At 49.8% G+C, this 12,834-nt stretch overlaps 1 protein-coding gene across 3 annotated transcripts in view; it reads right to left on the bottom strand.

Annotated features, from left to right (window-relative positions):
- Positions 1 to 12,834, bottom strand: part of UBE2F (ubiquitin conjugating enzyme E2 F (putative)) — a 490,291-nt gene that overhangs the window by 67,004 nt on the left and 410,453 nt on the right. Inside the window, exons 8-9 of one of the 3 annotated variants that reach the window (XM_063933172.1) lie at positions 12,178 to 12,210; positions 9,095 to 9,157 (exon numbers count right to left, since the gene is read on the bottom strand). The exons of 1 other annotated variant lie outside the window; for it this stretch is intronic. In XM_063933172.1, the coding sequence (XP_063789242.1) occupies positions 9,095 to 9,157; positions 12,178 to 12,210 (96 nt within the window). The remainder of the gene's footprint in view (positions 1 to 9,094; positions 9,158 to 12,177; positions 12,211 to 12,834) is intronic. One more of the 3 variants, XM_063933173.1, reaches the window with a different exon arrangement.

Below are 12,834 nucleotides of genomic sequence, written 5' to 3'. Positions count from 1 at the left end.
TCCTTCAGGATCCGGTGTTCAACCGCCATGCCGTCAAACGCAGCCGCGGTAAGTCTTGGAACAGACAGGGTCCCTGCTGCAGCAGGTCTCGTCTGAGCGGCAGAGGCCAAGGGTCCTCTGTAAGCATCTCTTGAAGTTCCGGGTACCAAGCTCTTCTTGGCCAATCCGGAACCACGAGTATGGTTTTCACTCCTCGCCTTCTTATTATTCTCAGTACCTTGGGTATGAGAGGTAGAGGAGGAAACACATAAACCGACTGGTACACCCATGGTGTCACTAGAGCGTCCACCGCTATCGCCTGAGGGTCTCTTGACCGGGCGCAATATCTTTTCAACTTCTTGTTGAGGCGGGACACCATCATGTCTACCTGTGGCTTTTCCCACCGGTTGACCAGCATTTGGAAGACTTCTGGATGAAGTCCCCATTCTCCCGGGTGGAGGTCGTGCCTGCTGAGGAAGTCTGCTTCCCAGTTGTCCACTCCCGGAATGAACACTGCCGTCAGTGCTAACACATGATTCTCTGCCCATCTGAGAATCCTTGTGGCTTCTGCCATCGCCATCCTGCTTCTCGTGCCGCCCTGTCTGTTTACATGGGCGACCGCCGTGATGTTGTCTGACTGGATCAGTACCGGCTGGTTTTGAAGCAGGGGTCTTGCCTGGCTTAGGGCATTGTAAATGGCCCTTAGCTCCAGGATATTTATGTGAAGAGAAATCTCCTGATTTGACCACAGTCCTTGGAAATTTCTTCCCTTTGTGACTGCCCCCCAGCCCCGAAGGCTGGCATCCGTGGTCACCAGGACCCAGTCCTGTATTCCGAATCTGCGGCCCTCTAGTAGATGAGCCCTCTGCAGCCACCACAGCAGCGACACCCTGGTTCTGGCCGATAGGGTTATCCGCTGTTGCATCTGGAGATGGGACCCGGACCATTTGTCCAACAGGTCCCACTGGAACGTCCTTGCGTGGAACCTTCCGAATGGAATTGCTTCGTACGAAGCTACCATTTTCCCCAGGACTCGTGTGCATTGATGTACCGACACTTTTCCTGGTTTTAGGATGTCTCTGACCAGAGATGACAATTCCTCGGCTTTTTCCAGTGGAAGAAACACTCTTTTCTGGTCTGTGTCCAGAATCATTCCCAGGAACAGAAGACGTGTCGTCGGGACCAGCTGTGACTTTGGAATATTGAGAATCCAGCCGTGCTGTTGTAGCACTTCCTGAGAAAGTGCCACCCCCACTATCAACTGTTCTTTGGACCTCGCCTTTATCAGGAGATCGTCCAAGTACGGGATAATTAAAACTCCCTTCTTGCGAAGGAGTATCATCATTTCGGCCATTACCTTGGTAAAGACCCTCGGTGCCGTGGATAACCCAAACGGCAGCGTCTGGAACTGATAGTGACAGTCCTGTACCACAAATCTGAGGTACTCCTGGTGCGGAGGGTAAATGGGGACATGCAGGTACGCATCCTTGATGTCCAGGGATACCATGTAATCCCCCTCCTCCAGGCTCGCAATAACCGCCCTGAGCGATTCCATCTTGAACTTGAACCTTTTGATATAAGTGTTCAAGGCTTTTAAATTTAAGATGGGTCTCACCGAACCGTCCGGTTTCGGTACCACAAACATTGTGGAGTAGTAACCCTTTCCTTGCTGAAGGAGGGGTACCTTGACGATCACTTTCTGTGAATACAGTTTTTGAATAGCCACCAACACTGCCTCCCTGGCAGAGGGAGTTGCCGGCAAGGCAGATTTTAGGAAACGGCGGGGGGGAGACGTCTCGAATTCCAGCCTGTACCCCTGAGATACTACTTGAAGGACCCAGGGATCCACTTGTGAGAGAGCCCACTGTGTGCTGAAAAACCTGAGACGTGCCCCCACCGTTCCCGATTCCGCCTGAGCAACCCCAGCGTCATGCTGTGGACTTACCGGACGCAGGGGAGGACTTCTGCTCCTGGGAACTAGCTGTGTGCTGCAGCTTTTTCCCCCTTCCTCTGCCCCTCGGCAGAAAGGATGAGCCTCTAGCCCGCTTATTTTTCTGGGGCCGAACGGACTGTACCTGATAATACGGTGCTTTCTTTTGCTGTGGGGTAGCCTGTGGCAAAAAAGTCGATTTCCCAGCAGTAGCTGTGGAAACGAGGTCTGAAAGACCTTCCCCAAAAAGTTCCACCCCTTTATAGGGTAAAACTTCCATGTGCCGCTTGGAGTCGGCATCACCTGACCATTGCCTAGTCCATAACCCCCGTCTGGCGGCAATGGACATAGCGCTTATTTTTGATGCCAGCCGCCAAATATCCCTCTGTGCATCACGCATGTATAAGACCGCGTCTTTTATATGGTCAATCGTTAGCAAAATATTGTCCCTATCCATGGTATCAATGTTTTCCGACAGGGAGTCTGACCACGCAGCAGCAGCACTGCACATCCAAGCTGATGCAATAGCGGGTCTCAATATAATGCCAGTGTGTGTGTATATAGCTTTTAGGGTACTTTCCAGCTTTCTATCAGCAGGTTCTTTTAGGGCGGCCGTATCCGGAGACGGTAGTGCCACCTTCTTTGATACCCTAGGGGGTGATTCCCAGCGTGACCTATCCTCTGGCGGGAAAGGGTACGCAGCCATTAACCGTTTAGAAATGATCAATTTCTTATCTGGGGAAGTCCACGCTTCCTCACACACCTCGTTTAATTCGTCAGATGCAGGAAAAACTACTGGTAGTTTTTTCTCACCAAACATAATACCCTTTTTTGTGGTACCTGAGGTATCATCAGAAATGTGTAATACATTTTTCATAGCCTCAATCATATAACGGGTGGATCTATTGGAGGGTACACTCGTCTCATCATCGTCGACACTGGAGTCGGTATCCGTGTCGACATCTGTATCTGTCATCTGAGGTAGCGGGCGTTTTATAGCCCCTGATGACATTTGAGACGCTTGGACAGGCACAAGCTGAGTAGCCGGCTGTCCTATGTCGTCCTATGTCGTCAAACCTTTTATGTAAGGAGCTGACACTGTCACGTAATTCCTTCCATAAGTCCATCCACACTGGTGTCGACCCCGCAGGGGGTGACATCACATTCACAGGCATTTGCTCCGCCTCCACATCATTATCCTCATCATACATGTCGACACAGCAGTACCGACACAGCAGACACACAGGGAATGCTCTTACAGAGGACAGGACCCCACAAAGCCCTTTGGGGAGACAGAGGGAGAGTATGCCAGCACACACCAGGGCGCTATATAACACAGGGATATCACTATACAGAGTGTTTTCCCCTATAGCTGCCTATAATATATATATATATACTGCGCCTAAATTGTGCCCCCCCTCTCTTTTTTACCCTTTCTGTAGTGCAGGACTGCAGGGGAGAGCCAGGGAGCTTCCTTCCAGCGAAGCGGTGAGGAAATAATGGCGCCAGTGTGCTGAGGGAGTTGGCTCCGCCCATTTTTCGGCGGGCTTTCTCCCGCTATTTTATCGTTTCTGGCAGGGGTTAATATACACCTATATAGCCTCTGGGGCTATATATGGTGTTAGTTTTGCCAGCCAAGGTGTTATTATTGCTGCTCAGGGCGCCCCCCCCCCCAGCGCCCTGCACCCATCAGTGACCGCAGTGTGTGGTGTGCATGAGGAGCAATGGCGCACAGCTGCAGTGCTGTGCGCTACCTTGGAGAAGACAGAAGTCTTCAGCCGCCGATTTTCCGGACCACCTTCTTGTTTCTGGCTCTGTAAGGGGGACGGCGGCGCGGCTCCGGGAACGGACGACGAGGTCGGGTCCTGTGTTCGATCCCTCTGGAGCTAATGGTGTCCAGTAGCCTAAGAAGCCCAAGCTACCACCACTTAGGTAGGTTCGCTTCTTCTCCCCTTAGTCCCTCGTTGCAGTGAGCCTGTTGCCAGCAGGTCTCACTGAAAATAAAAAACCTAAACTATACTTTCTTCTAGGAGCTCAGGAGAGCCCCTAGTGTGCATCCAGCTCAGCCGGGCTCAGAAATCTAACTGGGGCTTGGAGGAGGGTCATAGGGGGAGGAGCCAGTGCACACCAGATAGTCCTAAATCTTTCTTTAGATGTGCCCAGTCTCCTGCGCCGTCTATTCCCCATGGTCCTTACGGAGTCCCCAGCATCCACTAGGACGTCAGAGAAACAAAGAAAACATTTTAGTGGGTCTATCAAGTAAGAAAGTAAGACGACAGTGACAGTGATGCGCAAACAGCCTGGTGGATGTGAGTGCGAAGAGATAGCTGTGGGTATTTATTACCAGTTATTTATATAGCGCACACATATTCAGCAGCGCTTTACAGAGAGAATATTTGGCCACTCACATCAGTCCCTGCCCCAGTAGAGCTTACAATCTATATTCCCTCCCACATGTACACGCTAGGGTTAATTTTGATGGGATCCATTTAACCTACCAGGATATATTTTTGGGGGATTGTGGGAGGAAACCGGAGTACCTGGAGGAAACCCACGCAAGTACAGGAAGAATATACAAATCCACACAGTTAGAACCATGGCGGAAATTGAACCCATGACCTCAGTGCTGTGAGGCAGTAATGCTAACCATTACACCGTCCGTGCAGTTACCCATAATCCCGTGCACATTGGGTCAGTGCCATGGTTCCACTAGGATGAGTTCCTTCCACCAGCAGACCCCAAGGCTTGATACCTGCCCCTCTTAGCACTGCTGTTCATGCAGAATGCAATTCTGAAGGCCAAGTACAGTAGGTTCAGACTTATTTACTGTATACAAGAGGAGTCTTCGTGTGTGTCCAAAATGACCATTAATAATGTTTAACATCTGACTGGGACACACGGAAAATATTTTTTTGTTTCCTCCACAACGTTTACTAGAATCCAATATAAACTGAACAAAAACACAACACAAGTGAAGGAATGTATACAATTGTAACAAAAAAATAAATACTACATCTGCTACTATAGCCAGCTGAAAGTTTCCTACATTTTTAGGACAGTGTCCTCTACTATTTTATGGACACTGAAAATGCCAAGCTTATTAGAAAGTGGATGCAGACTTATAAAAGTTGATAGGTACAGTACCCCAGATGTCACCTGATGTAGGTCACAAAGCTCTGTCTGCAAGCAGAAGCATCAGTGTCATTGCCCCTGTACATCTACCTAGCTAACCATATAAAGCGTTTCTGCAGAGCAAGTCTGCCAAGCTGTCACTCACTCTGTGCCTTGCAGTCCACGGACTGCTGCAATTGAATAGCCCTGTACACCGCTGCAAGCTTGCCACAATTAGTGCAACTAATAGAATACGGCCCTAATAGTTCTTTAAACTGTTTAGAACATATTGCCTACTCTCATATAATGCTAGGGTGACGCCTGATTTTTGGCCAATCACTACCAGGGGAGTACTCACTACCAGGGGAGTACACCAGCCTCACTACCAGGGGAGTACACCAGCCTCACTACCAGGGGAGTACACCAGCCTCACTACCAGGGGAGTGCACCAGCCTCACTACCAGGGGAGTGCACCAGCCTCACTACCGGGAAAGTGCACCAGCCTCACTATCGGGGGAGTACACCAGCCTCACTACCGGGAGAGTACACCGGCCTCACTACTACCAGGGGAGTACACCGGCCTCACTATCGGGAAAGTGCACCAGCCTCACTATCGGGGGAGTACACCAGCCTCACTACCGGGAGAGTACACCGGCCTCACTACTACCAGGGGAGTACACCGGCCTCACTACTACCAGGGGAGTACACCAGCCTCACTACTACCAGGGGAGTACACCAGCCTCACTACTACCAGGGGAGTACACCGGCATCACTACTACCAGGGGAGTACACCGGCCTCACTACTACCAGGGGAGTACACCAGCCTCACTACTACCAGGGGAGTACACCAGCCTCACTACTACCAGGGGAGTACACCAGCCTCACTACCAGGGGACAATAACAACAGATGTAAGCAACCGTGCGCACCCTCTTGGTAACCGGGTAAAAAAAGGATGGCAGATTCAAATACCACAATGTTACACTATTCCCTTTTTCTGCTGGGATCTCTAGTGTTCCAGTCCAAATACAGTCTCAACAGATGGACTCAAATGTAGGTTATCTTGTTTCTTGATCTTGATTCTCTCCTTTCTCCCAATAGGAAACCAATTCCACGTGAACACAAAAAATTGGAAGAGAAAGGAGAGAATCAAGATCAAGAAACAAGATAACCTACATTTGAGTCCATCTGTTGAGACTGTATGTGGACTGGAACACTAGAGATCCCAGCAGAAAAAGGGAATAGTGTAACATTGTGGTATTTGAATCTGCCATCCTTTTTTTACCCGGTTACCAAGAGGGTGCGCACGGTTGCTTACATCTGTTGTTATTGTCTTGTACTTTTGGTGATTGGGATCACCTTAGCCACTGCTGCTGCACTTTTGAGTTGGGGCGATGTTTTTTGCAAACTTGTATTCTACTCACTACCAGGGGAGTACACCAGCCTCACTACCGGGAGAGTACACCAGCCTCACTACCGGGAGAGTACACCAGCCTCACTACCGGGAGAGTACACCAGCCTCACTACCAGGGGGGTACACCAGCCTCACTACCAGGGGGGTACATACCACCAGGGGAGTACACCAGCCTCACTACCGGGAGAGTACACCAGCCTCACTACCAGGGGGGTACACCAGCCTCACTACCAGGGGGGTACACAAGCCTCACTACTACCAGGGGAGTACACCAGCCTCACTACTACCAGGGGAGTACACCAGCCTCACTACTACCAGGGGAGTACACCAGCCTCACTACTGGGAGGGTACACCAGCCTCACTACCAGGGGGGTACACCAGCCTCACTACCACCAGGGGAGTACACCAGCCTCACTACCGGGGGAGTACACCAGCCTCACTACTACCAGGGGAGTACACCAGCCTCACTACTACCAGGGGAGTACACCAGCCTCACTACTACCAGGGGAGTACACCAGCCTCACTACTACCAGGGGAGTACACCAGCCTCACTACTACCAGGGGAGTACACCAGCCTCACTACTACCAGGGGAGTACACCAGCCTCACTACTACCAGGGGAGTACACCAGCCTCACTACTACCAGGGGAGTACACCAGCCTCACTACTACCAGGGGAGTACACCAGCCTCACTACCAGGGGAGTACACCAGCCTCACTACTACCAGGGGAGTACACCAGCCTCACTACTACCAGGGGAGTACACCAGCCTCACTACTACCAGGGGAGTACACCAGCCTCACTACTACCAGGGGAGTACACCAGCCTCACTACCAGGGGAGTACACCAGCCTCACTACCAGGGGAGTACTCCAATCGCACTACCAGGAGGGTACACCAGCCTCACTACCAGGGGAGTACACCAGCCTCACTACTGGGAGGGTACACCAGCCTCACTACCAGGGGTGTACACCAGCCTCACTACCACCAGGGGAGTACACCAGCCTCACTACCGGGGGAGTACACCAGCCTCACTACCGGGGGAGTACACCAGCCTCACTACCAGGGGAGTACACCAGCCTTACTACTGGGAGGGTACACCAGCCTCACTACCAGGGGTGTACACCAGCCTCACAACCACCAGGGGAGTACACCAGCCTCACTACTGGGAGGGTACACCAGCCTCACTACCAGGGGTGTACACCAGCCTCACTACCACCAGGGGAGTACACCAGCCTCACTACCGGGGGAGTACACCAGCCTCACTACCGGGGGAGTACACCAGCCTCACTACCGGGGGAGTACACCAGCCTCACTACCGGGGGGAGTACACCAGCCTCACTACTACCAGCGGAGTACACCAGCCTCACTACTGGGGGAGTACACCAGCCTCACTACTGGAGGAGTACACCAGCCTCACTAGTACCAGGGGAGTACACTAGCCTCACTACTACCAGGGGAGTACACCAGCCTCACTACTACCAGGGGAGTACACCAGCCTCACTACTACCAGGGGAGTACACCAGCCTCACTACTACCAGGGGAGTACACCAGCCTCACTACTACCAGGGGAGTACACCAGCCTCACTACTACCAGGGGAGTACTCCAACCTCACTACCACCAGGGGACTACTCCAACCGCACTACCACCAGGGGAGTACACCAGCCTCACTACCAGGGGAGTACACCAGCCTCACTACCACCAGGGGAGTACACCAGCCTCACTACCACCAGGGGAGTACACCAGCCTCACTACCACCAGGGGAGTACACCAGCCTCACTACCACCAGGGGAGTACACCAGCCTCACTACCGGGGGAGTACACCAGCCTCACTACCGGGGGAGTACACCAGCCTCACTACTACCAGGGGAGTACACCAGCCTCACTACCGGAGGAGTACACCAGCCTCACTACCAGGGGAGTACACCAGCTTCACTACTACCAGGGGAGTACACAAACCTCACTACCACCAGGGGAGTACTTCAACCGCACTACCACCAGGGCAGTACTCCAACCTCACTACTGGGAGGGTACACCAGCCTCACTACTGGGAGGGTACACCAGCCTCACTACCAGGAGGGTACACCAGCCTCACTACCACCAGGGGAGTACACCAGCCTCACTACCAGGGGAGTACACAAGCCTCACTACTACCAGGGGAGTACACCAGCCTCACTACTACCAGGGGAGTACTCCAGCCTCACTACCATGGAAGTATACCAGCCTCACTACCAGGGAAGTACACCAGCCTCACTACCACCAGGGGAGTACTCCAACCTCACTACCAGGGGAGTACACCAGCCTCACTACTACCAGGGGAGTACACCAGCCTCACTACTACCAGGGGAGTACACCAGCCTCACTACTACCAGGGGAGTACACCAGCCTCACTACCACCAGAGGAGTACTCCAACCTCACTACCAGGGGAGTACACCAGTCTTCTGGAACATGGCAAGGTGCTCCACCCAATGCTTCAGCAAGTCAAAGGACGTGTACTTTTACCGGCACTGCATTCGTTACAGCAGCCATTCCGCTAGTAATATCATGTGAGGTCTTTCATATTGTCACACATCAAATAAAATAAAAAAGAAACCAAAAATGGCTTAATTTATACCATGAGGATATATAGGAACAGGAATATGCACTGGAGCTGGGCGACTTACCTTATCTCTCAAATGGTGTTCTGCTGCTTCAATGTTCAAAGGATCATCAAAATTTAACAGATCCTACAGGAACAAAGAAAGCCTTCACAAAAGAGAAGATATTTCACACATAACAGGATTGCACATGACTAGCCCATAAGCAAATTGATTCCATTTTAAGCAAAAGCAGAGGCTAACCTTCCAATCAAAGGTCGCATTTTGCACTACAAATGATGTTTTCTGTCAACCTGTCAGAGGATGGTTACGCAAGTTACCCGTTACCTTTTATCCCTGTCATGAAATCACAGAGACGCGTAGCTCAGAGGAACAACAATAACTCTGCACATCTGACAAACACAGCGGTGCGCAGTAGTCTTACAAACAAAGCATGACATACGAGGTTCAATTATATGTCACACAGTAGTAGAGAGGTTTCATCTGACATACAGTGAGGACATGCCAAGCACACGTATGGTTATACTGTGCAGGCACACGTTTACAATGCGTTAAACAGATGTAGGAGTCCCACATAATTAAACAGGAAAACCGTAAAATGAAATAAAATGGTGCTACATGCACATATGTGCAGTAACCCACGGGTGTGGACTAAAAGATTGATAGTGTCTAGACAGGAAGTCAAAGGGTCGACAGGGTTAAAAGGTCAACCGTTAAATGGTCGACATGCAAATGGTCAACACAAAACCCTAACCCTCCCCTTCTGGGCCTAATACAGACGGGGGCACAGTTGCATTGGCTATTGTGTTTTGTTGGATACGTGGCTGTGGTAATATGCAAACGCAATTTTCAGCCTTCCCCTTGTGTACTTGCATGCTCCTGAATGTGCAAGCCCTAGACGTCCATTCTTAACGGTCATGGACGGTGTAAATCCACCTACGGTTGTAAACAATCAACCATCGGCACATCAGCGCTCTCACTGTCGACATTTGCCTATGGCAGATGCAGTGTTTCTTTCTCCGGCTAAACATGGTCTCTGTGGCTGCAGTACTGCGGCATTCCCAAAACTAGCCCACGAGATAATTGCACTGTGACAATTTTCTCTGGTGCGTTCTGCGAATGCAAAGGATCTCCATTGCGCGTAACAGGTGCAGCCCCCCTTCTGTGGTGCGCATTTAGCCTACAAACACTTATTTTTTCTACTTTCCAATAATCACCCCAACTCGGGATGGTTATAATGGTATCCGTTCACATGGTCGACAGTCATTAGGTCGACCACTATTGGTCGACATTGACATGGACACATGGTCGACACATGAAAATGGTCGACACATGAAAGGTCGACACATGAAAAGGTCGACATGAGTTTTTTTAACTTTTTTTTCTTTTGGGGAACTTTTCCATACTTTACGATCCACATGGACTACGATTGGAACGGTAAAGTGTGCCGAGCGAAGCGGTAGCGGAGCGAAGGCACCATGCCCGAAGCATGGCGAGCAAACGCGGTGCACTAATTGGGGTTCCCAGTCACTTTACGCAAAAAACGACACCAAAAAAAGTAAAAAAAAACCATGTCGACCTTTTCATATGTCGACCTTTCATGTGTCGACCATTTTCATGTGTCGACCATGTGTCCATGTCGACCATGTCAATGTCGACCAATAGTGGTCGACCTAATGACTGTCGACCATAACATGGTCGACCATTCATACCGGAACCGGTTATAATATACATACTTTACTTGTCATTATTTAAAAAATATAAATTTTAGGTTTATTTTACCCTTAACAAAGAGGTGTGCAGAATGGCAGTCTCAGAACGTTGCTGTTTGCCTGTTATCTTCATGACTGGAGGTCACTGGGCCCCTGATGCCCTCTTTTTCACTGTATTACAATGACAGCATAGAGCTGCAGACTACTGCACTTTATGCCTGCCTAAGGGCCTAATTCAGACCTGATCACAGCAGCAAATTCTCTCTCTAAAAGGCAAAACCATGCAGAACTGCAGGTGGGGCAGATGTAACATGTGCAGAGAGAGTTAGATTTGGGTGGGTTATATGGTTTCTGTGCAGGGTAAATACTGGCTGCTTTATTTTTACACTGCAATTTAAATTTCGGTTTGAACACACCCCACCCAATTCTAACTCTCTGCACATGTTACATCTGCCCCCCCTGCAGTGCACATGGTTTTGCCCATTAGAGAAAATCTTGGCTGCTGCGATCAGGTCTGAATTAGGACCTAAGAGAGCTATAAAGATGGGGAGAATACATTCTGGTTGGACACTTACCTACTAAGCTGAGACTCCCGGAAATAGCTATTGTGCATCTATCTGACAAGGACACTATAGACTTGTCGGCTGGACCAGGCTATAGGGCAGAGAGACAACTGTTGGTTGCACTTGTGTTGTTTTCAAAAACATCTATTACGGGCGAGCAATTAGTAAACTATCAGTGATGAGTTAAAGAAGCACGCGCAATTCATAGGCGCTGTCTATGTGGAAATAGTAACATTTGTTTAGTGGCCCCCCTGCAAACCCCCCTGCCCTCAAAATAATTGCCCACCACTGCCTTAGAAGATCGGAAGCAGAGGATTAAGCCCTCACTAATTGATCTCCTTGTGGACAAATATATCTAAACCCACTGGCCCAACTTCAAACCTCTACAGTAACGCCTAGGCCCTTATATGATAGCCAGTGAGATACAAGCATGGGCGCAGTTCCAGCCAATTCGTCGGTCTCATAGCATAATCTGAATAATCTTCTCTTCCAATTTATTTTCTTCGTTAAAGGAACATTTGTCTTGTACAAATTTTTGCCCTTTGAAGCCAGATTTGTTTAGTCTTCCAAATACTGTCCGTGTTTTGACAATAAATAATTACACCTCTTAATGGTCTTTTAACCAGAGTGTTTTCTATAAATATACAGGGTGATGGACAGATTTCCAAACCATCAAGTAACGGACACCTAAAATAGGATCTATAAAAGTTTAATGTTCATATGTTCCTTTAAAAACAGCTCTTCTGGTTCTTGTAACACATCTCTCTGGTCAAAGGCATTATCAGCAGGACAGTGCAAACAGCAGCTTCTGCTCTCCCTTATCAAAGCATAAATTAGAACTGTGCCGCATCGATCATGTTTTATCAGTACTTACTGTAAACAAGGAGTTCAATCCCCATACAACATCCTGCAAATGGAAAGGAGAAAAAAAATTAACAAAGTGGTCAACAAAATATGATTCAGCCACTTTTCCCTATTAAAATGATTTGCTTATCAGGAGCGGAGCCCCAGGACGGAGGCAGGCGGCGGCGAACATTATGTGCTAGGTACTCGTGCGCTTCTGGAAAAGGCTAGATATAAACGAAATCCAAATTAAAGCCTGTATGGGAAGACTGCAGGGAATAATAGATTATTATCAGATGTTACAGTAATATCACCGAGATGAAATTAGTCATGATCACAATGAAACTGGAGAGTGGAGGAAAAGCAACAAGAGACTGCTGCACAATTGGACAGCTGAGGCAGGCACAAGAGTGCTGCACAACGAGACGGCTGAGGCAGGCACAAGAGTGCTGCACAACGAGACGGCTGAGGCAGGCACAAGAGCGCTGCACAACGAGACGGCTGAGGCAGACACAAGAGCGCTGCACAATGAGACGGCTAGGGCAGGCACAAGAGTGCCGCACAATGAGACAGCTGAGGCAGACACAACAGTGCTGCACAATGAGACAGCTGAGGCAGGCACAAGAGTGCTGCACAATGAGACAGCTGATGTAGGCACAAGAGCGCTGCGCAATGAGACGGCTGAGGC

Source organism: Pseudophryne corroboree, chromosome 7 (genome assembly GCF_028390025.1).
Source record: "Pseudophryne corroboree isolate aPseCor3 chromosome 7, aPseCor3.hap2, whole genome shotgun sequence".
NCBI lineage: Eukaryota > Metazoa > Chordata > Amphibia > Anura > Myobatrachidae > Pseudophryne > Pseudophryne corroboree.
The sequence above is the reverse complement of the archived record's forward strand: the minus strand, read 5'-3'. Positions and strand labels throughout refer to the sequence as shown.